We start from the raw sequence: 14,356 nt of genomic DNA on the forward strand, positions 1-14,356 counted from the left end.
GTTATTGGCAAATGAAAACGAGCATCTCTTAACCTTGCAAAATTATTTAAACCCCATCAACTGCCATATGTTCACATCACAGCCAGGTGTCACTGTAATTTATTGGGGTTTTATGCGATAGAGCAACACAAAGAAGGAGAAGGGAGAACGATCCATGGTTTTTCTGGGTTTTTCTCTAATCACAATTCTAAAATTATGTGGCCTGCATTTGTCTTCAGCCCTAAGTCTCTATGATGGAGAATCACATTTTACTGCAAGGCTCTGGAGGTATGTTTTTATCAGCTGTGCACAGTTAGATGCTGACATTGCTGCCCATTCTTCTTTGAAAACCACTTAAGCTCAATGAGATTGAATGGACTTATTGAGTCTTTCAACAGAAACTCAATAGGTTTTAAGACTGGACTATTCTAACATATGAATACACTTTGAAATAAAACACTTCAGTAAACTTGTGTTTATGGTTGCGGTTCTACTCGAAGAGAAACATTGATGTTCCTGAACAACTTTATCTCTGGCTTGTCTGCTGTGTTCCTTGATCTTCATGATGGTGTTTTGTTCGCTAATGTTCTCTTAACAAAACCTCTGAGGCCTTCATAGAACAATTGGATTTATACTGACACTTAAATAGACTCTTTATTAATTAGGTGAAATCTTAGGTTAATCAGTTGCACTGGATTTTATTTCGGGGTATCAGTGTGAATGGAATCTAAAAGGGGGCTGTATACACAATGCTTTGCAGATATTTTATAAAATGAAAATAAATAAAACTATATCGATTCCTTGCACTTTACAGTAATCTGCTACTTTGTACTTGTCTATCACATAAAATCCTAATAAAATACATAAACGTTTGTGGTTGTAATGTGACAGACTAAAAAAGCATTAATCGGATTAATTAGTACTTCATAAATTTAGATATAGAAGTTCATTCTGTACACAAGGTGTTTTCATACTTTGGTTGCAAAGAATTTAAAAGAACCACCCCAGCTGATATACGTGATTTTATCAGAGAAGCTCAGATCTTGAACACATGCTTTATGTAAAATGAAGCTTCAGAATGTTCATTGGGTTTCATGGCCTATAGGGGGCACCAGTGAGCGCCCATTTTTCTCTTTTGTTGTGCTTGAACCCCAATAAAGCTCATGGGTGTAATGTGACGCTTTGCGCCTCAAAACCTTTCACTTCTTTTTACGACTCTGTGCAGAATAAAAAATGAACCGCGCTTCCGATTTGACCCTTTGGAATAAAGCACCAACCTCCCATCAGCAGTGGTGAAAGCTGTTCACACAAACTCTGGTGCTTTTATTTTGAGGAAAAAAAAACGCCTCTTGTTTCCTCCTACGGACTTGACTGCTGGCTGCATTTATCTGACAAACAGTGAGCCTGCGAGCAACAACTTTCCCAGACTGACACAGAATGGAGAGAAGCTGACGCACGTTATTTACCGGACCGTTAACTTTCCTCCTGTAGCCTTTGCTTATGCCACCGCAGAATAAATGAGGCGCTAAACGAAGCAGGAACACCCTAAAGTTACTTTTCAATACTTTTGACAAGTGAAGAGCTGAGGATTTATTTTTATATTTGTGTGTTTTCTCCGTTTTTGGAAACTTTTACCGCGTTATTACGCACGATGCGCAAAGTGATGGCTTCTCCGCTGAGGCACAGAACGGGAGTGCAGCAAAGCTTTTATGTCTTTCTCTTTATTTCGCTGGCTTGCTCTTACAATATAGACTTAGAACATCCTTTGGTGTTCCAAGGACCAAGTTCTAGTTTTTTTGGCTACTCTGTGTTGGAACATTTTCATGACAACACACGCTGGTGAGTCCCGAGTTCCTGGAAGCAATCCATTTTTTTCTTAATTATGCAATTTTGTTTATTTCTTTTTAAATATCCAGTGAGTTGGACCTACACCCACACCCGCAATAGTTTAAGTATGGTTCTCATGAAGGGACAGTGTGTTTTACGCTGCTTTTAAAATGTTTTCTTCTTTTTTGTTTCATCTTCTCTGGGGCAGATGTTGGAGATGAACTGAATTTATTTTCCGATGCTCTCCCTTCTCTCTATGTGTACAGGATAATAGTGGGAGCACCCAAGGCAAACTCTTCCTATAGTAGCTCGGTGCGCTCTCCTGGAGCTGTGTATAAGTGTCGGGTTCACAGTAACCCAGAGCGGCGTTGCACAGAGATGGATCTGGGAAGAGGTCAGTCACCGCAACCACTGCTGCGTTAACGCAGCTTCATGTAGTGGCACACGTTCTCACCACTGCGTCTCTTCAGCACATGATCCTAAATGCGACGCAAGTAAACTTTTCCTGTCTGGTGCTACATTCCACATAATTATCTCCTTTATTCTTTGCATGGACTCACTCCCCTCTCAATCATCTGTTTTGTTTTATCAGAACAATGCTGCCTTATATTCTGCTCTTAACAACCCTCAAGTTTTGTTTTTTTTATCTCTAAAAACAAGAGAGTTATGTGTGCAGAACTTCGTAAATATTTGAACTAATATGATTTATGTTTCTGCTAATATTTTCGAAGCACATGAGCCAAAAGCGTTGGGATTTAGCACTCCCTTCCCCTTATAAAGCCCCCATCACGCTTTGTGCTTATGGTCAATCACAGTGGGTGCAAGCATGGCTTTAATATTAACTCTGCTCTCTGACAATGTGTAACTAAAGCAAGCACAAATAGTCCCAGAAAAATATTTATGATATGTGTCATAATTTTTGAATTAGTGGCATTTATGGAAATTCAACAGAAAAGACGAATCTCTGTTCTCATTGTTTCTGAAACATTTGCTCTCAGTATTGGCAGTAAAATATTATTCAAGCATTGAAAAAGGCAAACATACCGTGTGTTACAAAGGGAGTTTAACTTTCTCATAGTGTGTCAAGTTATAACCACAAATGTCCACGTATTTTAATTGAACTTTAGGTGATAGACCTTCACAAAGTATTGTGTCAGTATTATTTGCTAACAAAAATCTGCAAGGAGTGGTGCATTGTTTTCAGTCCCACAGATCAGTACTTTATAGAATCACCTTTCACTGCAACTACAGCTGCAGGCCTTTTAAAGTATGTCTCTACCAGCTTTGCACAGTGAGAGTCAGACATTTTTGCCCATTTGTCTTTGCAAAATAGCTCAAGCTTGTCCAATTTTCAAATTTTGCTGTAGACATTAATTTTGGATTTAGATCTGGACTTTGACTGGGCCATTCTGACACATACTTCGATCTAATCAGTCCCTGGTAGCTCTGGCTGGACGTTTTGGATTGTTGTCCTGCTGGTAGATCACCACCCCAGTATTTTGCAGACTCTAACATCTTCCTCTTTTTCCCTGTGTTTAGCTCCCTCTATCTTTCCATCAGTTTTGACCATTTCTCCTTCATCTGGTGAAAAGCATGATCATGTTGCACCATAACGTTGCACAGTGAGGATGGTGTAGACAGCGTAATGTCCAGTGTTGGTGTTACGCCAAATAGTGTGGTGCAAGTTCAGCTTTGGTCTACTCTGAGCAGATAACCTTCTAATCAAAAATAAATAAAAATGAGGAAAAGACTAGTAAGAGAACAAATGAATAAATTCTGATGCTTAAAGTTTTCTGGTGCTTCAAGTTCTTTATATTAAACAGCCTGAGAATAGAAGCTGTGTTTTAGTCTGTTTGACACACTCTGATGAGTCTGTATCTTCCCTCAATAGGAAGTAGTGAGAACAGATAAAGTCCTGGATGAGTGTGAGTCATGGTGTGTCAATTATGTGCTCTCTATTCCTCTCCACCCACTGCAGGTCTTCTCTGTCTTCTGCAGTTCAACTTGAAATCCACTCTGTACAACAGTAGGTCAAAAGATTCCCGGATGTTTCACAGATACAGATGGTGAGGAGGATAAGCTTACATACTTTCTGAGGAAGAAAAGCCTCTGCTGGGCCTTCCTCTCCAAGTGAGAGATGTTTGTGGTCCAGGAGAGATTAGCTGAGATGTATGTTCAGTGTGCCTAAGCCTCCTGAACTCTCAAATCTTTTGCAGCCTCTGGTTTTCTACCAGTACTGACCTGTATTTAGCTCCATCCATATTTCCACCACTCTGACCAGTTTCCCTTTCACTCCTGAAGTAAAGCTACCCACAGCATGATGCTGCCACCACCATGTCTCAATGTGGAAATGGTGTGTTCAGAATGGTATGCAGTGTCAGTTTTCTTCTTCACATGTAGCATTTTGCATTTCATGTTCTAGGTCTGTCTCTGGTCCAGCACAACTGATTTAAATGATTGGATTACCACCTCAGCTGCAGGAGCCTGTTAGTCACTCATTCATTCAAGTCAGGTGTGTGGCAGCGGAAAACACATATGACACGCAGGACAGTGGATCCTAAGGACCAGGGTTGAGAATCTCTGCCCCACATGGCTTGTGGCAAATTGGACTTCTTATTCCTCTCTTTCAACAATGGCTTTTTTCTTGCCACTCCTCAATAGAGGCCAAATTAGTGGCATGTATAAGAAATAGTTGTCTTGTGAACAGATTTCCCCACCTGAGCTGTGGATCTCTGAAGCTCCTCCAGTTACCATGGGCCTTATGACTGCTTCCATGGTTAATGCTTGGTTGGTCAGTTTGGGTCGATAATCATGTCCTGATAGGTTTTATATCCTAATCCTCCTGTTTGTTCATTAATGATCTCTAAAAAACTTCTGGGACCTTCACAGAACAGCTTGTTTTATACTGAAAATATATTACACACAGGTGGTTGCACAGGGCTTATTTAGGGGTTTTAGAGGAAAGGGGGCTGAAGATAGGGCTGCACGGTGGCGCAGTTGGTAGCACTGTTGCCTTGCAGCAAGAAGGTCCTCGGTTCACTTCCTGGCCAGGGGTCTTTCTGCATGGAGTTTCCATGTTCTCCCCGTGCATGTGTGGGTTCTCACCGGGTACTCCGGCTTCCTCCCACAGTCCAAAGACATACCTGTTAGGTTAATTGGTTAATCTAAAATTGCCCTTAGGTGTATGAGTGTGTGCATGGTTGTTAGTGTGTTGCCCTGCGATGGACAGGCGACCTATCCAGGGTGTACCCCGCCTCTCGCCCATAGACTGCTGGAGATAGGCACCAGCTCCCCCGCGACCCACTATGGAATAAGCGGCAGAAAATGACTGACTGACTGACTGGTTGCACAGGGCTTATTTAGGGGTTTTAGAGGAAAGGGGGCTGAAGATAACACTTTTAAGATGATTATTATTAAACATTTTGAAAGCTTCCTTCCACTTCATAATAATGAATATTATTTTTGTTGGTCTATCATATAAATTCCCAGTAAAAACAATGAAAATTGTGGTTGTAAAGTAATAAATCACAGAAAATGTGTTCAGGGAGTATTAGTATTTTTGCAAGGCACCATATTAGCAGGGATGTTAATCAGAAAATCAAGTATTTCTGCGCTACAGTGAATTTGGCATTATCGTTTATGGATTTGGCTTTCCGATTCCACGGAAACATCTGTGCAGAGTAGTAACCATACAGTTTTTTTAATGATTGATGAACACCATCTCAAACTGTGAGCTGTGTAGAATCACTTCCACAATCAGAAGAAACAAGTCGGTTTCTTCCTCCGTCCTGATGACTCACTGTGTGCTCTCTTTGTCTTTCAGGAAACAAGCCCAGAGAGTCTTGCGGGAAGACGTGCCAAGGAGACAGGGATGACGAGTGGATGGGTGTCAGCCTGGCCCGTCAGGACCGGACCAGCGGGAAAATACTGGTGGGCCAATGTTTCTTCTTCTGCAGTTTATTTAATATGAACCATGTCTACTCGTAAAGCACGGACCAGATTATACCCACATCGTTGTTACAAATGTCTTACCCTGAACCACACTGTTAAACCACAGCTGGTCCCAGCATTACTCCCTCGCTTTGGTTAAAAACGCCTCTCTTTCCATCGTCACAAGCTCTGTCTGGCACAAATACTACGAATGAAGGATTTAAAACAAGTATTCTCAATGACTACTTGTGAACGTGAAGCAGAAATGACTGCTGGAAATCGCTTTTACATAATTTTGCAAAACCTTTAACTTGTGTTTGGAGCTGGACGTCACAGCGGTGAAAAACCTTGACATGCTCAGCAAAGTGTTTGGACACAGATCATATGGCAGCTGGCATAGTTTGTTTAGGCTTCAGCCCCACGGTGGTGGTCTCATGCAAGGGGCAGCCTTTCATTAAATATTAACCCCTGTCTCCTGCTGGGGGTAGTGAGCGAACTCATGGAGGGGGGGCTTTTCTGGAGCGTTCATTGTTTCCTGGTGGTTTCTGCAGCTTTGGAAGCACTCCTGACAGGTGAATGTTTTGAAAACTGGTTAATGTTAAAGAAATAAAAAAGAATTCATATCAGAGATGGAGCTCAGGTTGCTTTTGATCTACAAACCCTTTATTTTTCTCAGTATTTTGTGTTTGGTCAAGTTTATAATGGAATGTTCTGGCTTCAAACCAGTGCCCCTAGCTTCACCTGCCTGTCAGTCAAAAACTCAGAAGGTCTTGGAGTTTTAAGAACATGAGAATCAAATTGTGTGACAAGAAGAAACTTTTACCTACCCTGTCTCACAGTTCTGACAGGGTTGCAATGAAACAGAGGAGGCAGCCCTGCAAAAGCCACGTGTTGCCGTGCCTCTCCAATGTACTGACGTTTTTTTTTCTTTCTTTAATCTCCTCCAAGCGGACTCAGCAGTGGAATAACGGCTGCTTGGCAGATGTGTACAGTGGTGATTTCATCCATGCTTTCACTGAAGGCTTTGTTTGTGACGACAGAGCCCTTTAAAACAGAACAGGAACATCACAGCAGTGTAACCCTCTCACTCCAACGGAGAAATGAGCTGAACTTTCTCTGCTTTTACTAAGGAAGGAATGAGATACTATGTTTTCTGTCGGTCATTTTGTCTATAAAACATGTTTCTCAACATTTCTTTTTGGTTTCAGAGAGTCATCTGATGCTGTGTTTATGTGCACAGGCTGCAGAGCTTTCATATTGCATTTAGAATGATTGTGTGTGTGGGGAAGCGAGGGAGGGATGTTTTTTTTTTTTTTGGGGGGGGGGGAATTAAACGCACTTTGTCTGCACAAAGGCATACAGGACTGTCCCCAGAGCCACAGGAACCCCACCATTGCTCCCCAGAGGCACTCAATTATTTCCACATTCACACATGCATGCAGCCTGTTTTCGAGCCAATTTCCAAAATCCAGACTTTATTATCCCATTTGGTTATATAGTGGATCTGAGGAATTTGTATTTTTGAAAAACAAAACAAAACCTCTGAAAAATATTGTTTTAGAATTGCTCAACGTCATCCTACAAAGAAAACTCAGCTTAGCAAATTGGAGGTTGTTCTGTTGCCTTTTGATCCTTGCTATTTGACCTGATGGTTGTATTTTTTTTTGTTGCTGTTTTGCAATAAAAGCACAAATGTTGATGAGAAAATACAGCTTGGCAAACACTAAGAACTCAGGCTACAGCAGAGATATTCACACCACAGACCATGGCTGTTATAGCATGGTTGGGGGCTTAAGGACGGGCTTTAATTCCCACCCTCTCATTGACGATCATCAGAGGCCGCAGAGACGTGCTGACTCCAGCTCAGCGAGGAGGAAGCTGCTGAGGCGATCAACATGGTGGAAGGAGGCCTGAAGCTCTCGTGGTGTTACTGAATGAGATTATCTCTGTTTCCTCTTGCAGGCTTGTGCTCACCGCTGGAAAAACGTCTACTACGACTCAGAACACATCCTTCCCCATGGGTACTGCTCCATCATCCCCCCAACGCTCCAGGGAAGGACAATACCGCTCATCCCTTGTTATGAAGGTCCAACAGAAAAACAAGCTTTTCTAATTTAAGCCACACAAAGTAGTGCTTCAAAATATTTCCAAATTAAAATCTGAAAACTAACTAACTAACTAACTAACTAACTAACTAACACTTTGTAGAACCACCTACTGCTGCATTTACAGTAGCGAGTTTGATATTTGTCTCTTCTAACTTTGCACATCTAGACACTTCATTGTTTGCCAACATTTATTCATTTATTTATTTATACAGTGCTTTACAAACCAAAGTGCTGTACAGGTGCCAGAATAGAAGATATAAATAAAATAATAAGAGCAATAAGCAATAAAATACAGTAAAATATATTCTTCTCTGCAAAGCAGCTCAAACTCAGTCAGATTAGATTTTAAGTATCATTGAACATCAATTTGTAAGTGTTGCTAAAGTTTCTCATTTTGATTTAGTTCTGGACTTTGACTGGGTCATTCTAACACCTAAATATTCTCATCTAAACCGTTCCATTAGGGATTGTCCTGCAAAAAGTTGAACCTCCATCCCCATCTGAAGAATATTACTGCCTCCGACAGCTTTTCTACCATAATTGCCCTGTATTTAACTGAAGCCAATTTCCAACTCTTACCAGCTACCCCTTCTCTTCTGAAGAAATGCATCTTGGCCATGTTTCACTGTAGGGATCATGTGTTCAGAGTGATGGTTCCATTCCCTTTTCATTTTGGGATGGCATACTGAATAGTGCTCAGACCTTGAGAAATTACTTTATAACCAAGGCCTGCTTCAAACCTTTCCACAACATTATACACATTTTCAAAATTTTCCAATATTTATTTTTGAAAAAATTGGAAAACCATATGACATATTTTTCATTATACTCTACTTTGTGTTGGTCTTTCACATAAAATCTCAATAAAATACATTGATGTTTGTGGTTTTATTGTGACAAAATGTGAAAAATTTAAGTATGAATATTTTTACAAGGCACTGCACGATTATTGGACTATCTAAAACAGAAACAAATAACATGTATAAGTTTTGTGTAAAATCACACTTTGATCGTATATGGCTGCTGGCAGGTCTTTAGATTTCTTATCTTTATCATCTTGTGACCTCACAAATTTTTCCTGGGTTACCTCAGAGGGTTCCAGGTCCTTGGTCTGACCGTGCTGAGCACTTCATCACGGTGCGTTATCTCAACAGCCAGCACCGTCATCGGGGAGGCTGAGCTCTCCCCCTGTAATTGGTGTTCTGGCAGGAGCAGCTGCAGGGGAGCTAGTATGTAGCTCAATCTGTCTCTCTGGTGTCCAAAAATATTTTTATGCTCTGAAACACTTCTCGGCAGAGGAGCAGTACAAGCAATGATTTCGGCTTGGTTTCCCAGAAATGAGATGAATTAGAAAAAAGATTTAAAACAAATCTAGTTTTCCACCTGATTGGTCTCGGTTACACGTGGTAAAAAAAAAACGTCCACCCAAGATTAACTTGAATTAACTCATGCCAAAATGTTGTTTGTATACAGTACAGACCAAAAGTTTGGACACATCTTCTCATTCAGAGTTTTCTTTATTTTCATGACTATGAATATTGTAGCTTCACACTGAAGGCATCAAAACTATGAATTAACACATGTGGAATTATATACTGCACAAAAAAGTATGAAACAACTGAAAATATGTCTTATATTCTAGGTTCTTCAAAGTAGCCACCTTTTGCTTTGATTACTGCTCCGCACACTCTTGGCATTCTGTTGATGAGCTTCAGGAGGTAGTCACCTGAAATGGTTTTCCAACAGTCTTGAAGGAGTTCCCAGAGATGCTTAGCACTTGTTGACCCCTTTGCCTTCACTCTGCGGTCCAGCTCACCCCAAACCATCTCGATTGGGTTCAGGTCCGGTGACTGTGGAGACCAGGTCATCTGGTGCAGCACCCCATCACTCTCCTTCTTGGTCAAATAGCCCTTACACAGCCTGGAGGTGTGTTTGGGGTCATTGTCCTGTTGAAAAATAAATGATGGTCCAACTAAACGCAAACCGGATGGAATAGCATGCAGCTGCAAGATGCTGTGGTAGCCATGCTGGTTCAGTATGCCTTCAATTTTGAATAAATCTCCAACAGTGTCACCAGCAAAGCACCCCCACACCATCACACCTCCTCCATGCTTCACGGTGGGAACCAGGCATGTAGAGTCCATCCGTTCACCTCTTCTGCGCCACACAAAGACACGGTCGTTGGAACCAAAGATCTCAAACTTGGACTCATCAGACCAAAGCGCAGATTTCCACTGGTCTAATGTCCATTCCTTGTGTTCTTTAGCCCAAACAAGTCTCTTTTGCTTGTTGCCTGTCCTCAGCAGTGGTTTCCTAGCAGCTATTTTACCATGAAGGCCTGATTCACACAGTCTCCTCTTAACAGTTGTTCTAGAGATGTGTCTGCTGCTAGAACTCTGTGTGGCATTGACCTGTTCTCTAATCTGAGCTGCTGTTAACCTGCAATTTCCGAGGCTGGTGACTTGGATGAACTTATTGTCCGCAGCAGAGGTGACTCTTGGTCTTCCTTTCCTGGGGTGGTCCTCATGTGAGCCAGTTTCTTTGTAGCGCTTGATGGTTTTTGCGACTGCACTTGGGGACACTTTCAAAGTTTTCCCAATTGTTCGGACTGACTGACCTTCATTTCTTAAAGTAACGATGGCCACTCGTTTTTCTTTACTTGGCTGCTTTTTTCTTGCCATAATACAAATTCTAACAGTCTATTCAGTAGGACTATCAGCTGTGTACTGTATCCACCTCCTGCACAACACAACTGATGGTCCCAATCCCATTTATAAGGCTTGAAATCTCACTTATTAAATCTGACAGGGCACACCTGTGAATTGTAAACTATTTCAGGTGACTACCTCTTGAAGCTCATCAACAGAATGCCAAGAGTGTGCAGAGCAGTAATCAAAGCAAAAGGTGGCTACTTTGAAGAACCTAGAATATAAGACATATTTTCAGTTGTTTCACACTTTTTTGTTCAGTATATAATTCCACATGTGTTAATTCATAGTTTTGATGCCTTCAGTGTGAATCTACAATATTCATAGTCATGAAAATAAAGACAACTCTTTGAATGAGAAGGTGTTTCCAAACCTTTGGTCTGTACTGTAGGTTTATGGGTGATGTATTGAGATATTTATCAAATTCCACTTTGGACCATAATTGTGCTCTCAGGTCAGGTTTAGACTTCCTTTTCTCCCTCTCACTGCCAGCAGTTTGACATCCTGTGCATGTGACTATATTTGCATGGCATTTTCCTTAAATCCCAGCTCTGTATATTTGTAACCTAAGAGCAATACCCCCCTTACTCCTTTTCCCCAAGTAATAGGTCATTTTGCTTAAAGTAAAGCTGCACCCCTTCCTTCAATCTGCTTTCTGCCGCTGGATTTCTCCTGGATTGGACCCGGATTTTGACTAGCTCTATATGGAATGCAGGAGAAAAACGACAGTAAGTGCTGGCTCGAGCAAACAGCAAAATAATTTGTGGTTTGTTTTTTCTTGCAGACTATAAGCAGAAGTATGGGGAAGAGCATGGCTCGTGCCAAGCTGGGATAGCGGGAGTTTTCACAGAGGTCAGCAGCAGTGCTTCTTCATCTTAATATCATATATCTGTTTCTGTTATTTCTCTTAAGCATGAAAAAAATGCAAGAACCACCTTTCAGCCAGCTGACTTACAATGCACAGCAACATGTGGAGCTCTACATTACTCTCCAACCTCTCACAGCCAGAGAAAACTCCAATAACTTTGGCATTTTCTCTAACATGTCACTACTCACTACTTTAAACCTTAGGAACAGTAAGAGAGATTTGTTTTAATACTCTAAACTGTCTAATGTATAATCCACAGAATAAACTCCGTTATGCAATTTAATACCCTTGATTAGCTTTAAATATGGAAAATAAGATTAGTATTGAGAAAGTCGGCCCGTTTTTATCCACCTTTAATATTTGGGGTGGGTTTCTTTTGTGTTTTTACTTACATAAAACGCACCAGATTAGCCTTTTTCAATTATCTTTACTGTGCGTCTTTTCCGTTACCATGACCAAATCATGGCCAAAGCTTCAAGGCATCGTTATTCCTGTGCTCTATGTTGACTTTGACTCTGGCATTCCAAGGATAGGTTGCAGAAACATCCTACATGGTGAACTGAACGAGATATTTATTCACATTTGTGTAAGAAGTCAAATGATGTGGAAAATGGAGTTGGATTTGCACAAGTGTTTATATCAAAGCCACAGGCACTGTGCTGATTAACTGCTGATAAGTGTTAGCTTATGTTTCCATGTGCAGAGAGAAAGGTTGTGGCTGGTTCATGTGACCTGTGGTGTCGTTCCACAAGATAAACTGTTAGAAAAGCAAGACTATCCTCTGAAGCTTACATGACATCATCCTATGATGCAGACTACCTTTTTGTATACATCTGGTGTCAAAAAACCTGATTTCTTTTAAGTCAGTGTAATACAACAGAGAAATTAAATAAGTTTAGGTTGTATTTAAAATCAAGAAAACTGGCCAGAAATACGTTTATAATCAACTAGTTTAAACATGTTTGTTTTCTGTGCAATAGCATTAAAATAGTTTCCTGATGTTAGGCATGTGTGCCTTGCTCTGTAAGCTGTTTTCTCTGTCTCGGGTTACATTGACACTCAGTTTAGACCCAGAATAATGTGCTGTGGACTTTAAGTAACCTGAATATGTCCTCTGAGCAGAAATGACTTGGCAGGAGCATTGAAAAGACAAGTAAGACATTTCATAATAAGAAACAAAAATGAGTTTAAATCTTGTATATTTGACTAATTTGAACTTGTCAAACTACAGGTCCTTCTCAAAATATTAGCATATTGTGATAAAGTTCATTATTTTCCATAATGTCATGATGAAAATGTAACATTAATATATTTTAGATTCATTGCACACTTACTGAAATATTTCAGGTCTTTTATTGTCTTAATACAGATGATTTTGGCATACAGCTCATGAAAACCCAAAATTCCTATCTCACAAAATTAGCATATTTCATCCAACCAATAAAAAAAAAGTGTTTTTAATACAAAAAACATCAACCTTCAAATAATCATGTACAGTTATGCACTCAATACTTGGTCGGGAATCCTCTGGCAGAATTGACTGCTTCAATGCGGCGTGGCATGGAGGCAATCAGCCTGTGGCACTGCTGAGGTCTTATGGAGGCCCAGGATGCTTCGATAGCGGCCTTTAGCTCATCCAGAGTGTTGGGTCTTGAGTCTCTCAACGTTCTCTTCACAATATCCCACAGATTCTCTATGGGGTTCAGGTCAGGAGAGTTGGCAGGCCAATTGAGCACAGTGATACCATGGTCAGTAAACCATTTACCAGTGGTTTTGGCACTGTGAGCAGGTGCCAGGTCGTGCTGAAAAATGAAATCTTCATCTCCATAAAGCTTTTCAGCAGATGGAAGCATGAAGTGCTCCAAAATCTCCTGATAGCTAGCTGCATTGACCCTGCCCTCGATAAAACACAGTGGACCAACACCAGCAGCTGAAACGGCACCCCAGACCATCACTGACTGTGGGTACTTAACACTGGACTTCTGGCATTTTGGCATTTCCTTCTTCCCAGTCTTCCTCCAGACTCTGGCACCTTGATTTCCGAATGACATGCAGAATTTGCTTTCATCCGAAAAAAGTACTTTGGACCACTGAGCAACAGTCCAGTGCTGCTTCTCTGTAGCCCAGGTCAGGCGCTTCTGCTGCTGTTTCTGGTTCAAAAGTGGCTTGACCTGGGGAATGCGGCACCCGTAGCCCATTTCCTGCACACGCCTGTGCACAGTGGCTCTGGATGTTTCTACTCCAGACTCAGTCCACTGCTTCCGCAGGTCCCCCAAGGTCTGGAATCGGCCCTTCTCCACAATCTTCCTCAGGGTCCGGTCACCTCTTCTCGTTGTGCAGCGTTTTCTGCCACACTTTTTCCTTCCCACAAACTTCCCACTGAGGTGCCTTGATACAGCACTCTGGGAACAGCCTATTCGTTCAGAAATTTCTTTCTGTGTCTTACCCTCTTGCGTGAGGGTGTCAATAGTGGCCTTCTGGACAGCAGTCAGGTCGGCAGTCTTACCCATGATTGGGGTTTTGAGTGATGAACCAGGCTGGGAGTTTTAAAGGCCTCAGGAATCTTTTGCAGGTGTTTAGAGTTAACTCGTTGATTCAGATGATTAGGTTCATAGCTCGTTTAGAGACCCTTTTAAAGATATGCTAATTTTGTGAGATAGGAATTTTGGGTTTTCATGAGCTGTATGCTAAAATCATCCGTATTAAGACAATAAAAGACCTGAAATATTTCAGTTAGTGTGCAATGAATCTAAAATATATTAATGTTACATTTTCATCATGACATTATGGAAAATAATGAACTTTATCACAATATGCTAATATTTTGAGAAGGACCTGTAGTTAAATATATGAGAACCACACCACAGGTCATACAGGTTTCTGGTGAGGAGTAAATGAGAACATTCCCACATTTGTTCCCACTTAAGATGCATTTT

The 14,356-nt window shown here is 41.1% G+C and overlaps 1 protein-coding gene across 1 annotated transcript in view; it reads left to right on the forward strand.

Annotated features, from left to right (window-relative positions):
- The first annotated feature begins 1,407 nt into the window (after positions 1-1,407).
- The window catches only part of itga9 (integrin, alpha 9), an 85,855-nt gene continuing 72,906 nt past the window's right edge, over positions 1,408-14,356 (forward strand). Inside the window, exons 1-5 of the mRNA XM_047352280.1 lie at positions 1,408-1,818; positions 2,073-2,200; positions 5,630-5,736; positions 7,699-7,822; positions 11,337-11,404. Coding sequence (XP_047208236.1) covers positions 1,631-1,818; positions 2,073-2,200; positions 5,630-5,736; positions 7,699-7,822; positions 11,337-11,404 — 615 coding nt within the window. The 5' untranslated portion in view covers positions 1,408-1,630. The remainder of the gene's footprint in view (positions 1,819-2,072; positions 2,201-5,629; positions 5,737-7,698; positions 7,823-11,336; positions 11,405-14,356) is intronic.

This window comes from Girardinichthys multiradiatus, chromosome 22, assembly GCF_021462225.1.
Source record: "Girardinichthys multiradiatus isolate DD_20200921_A chromosome 22, DD_fGirMul_XY1, whole genome shotgun sequence".
NCBI lineage: Eukaryota > Metazoa > Chordata > Actinopteri > Cyprinodontiformes > Goodeidae > Girardinichthys > Girardinichthys multiradiatus.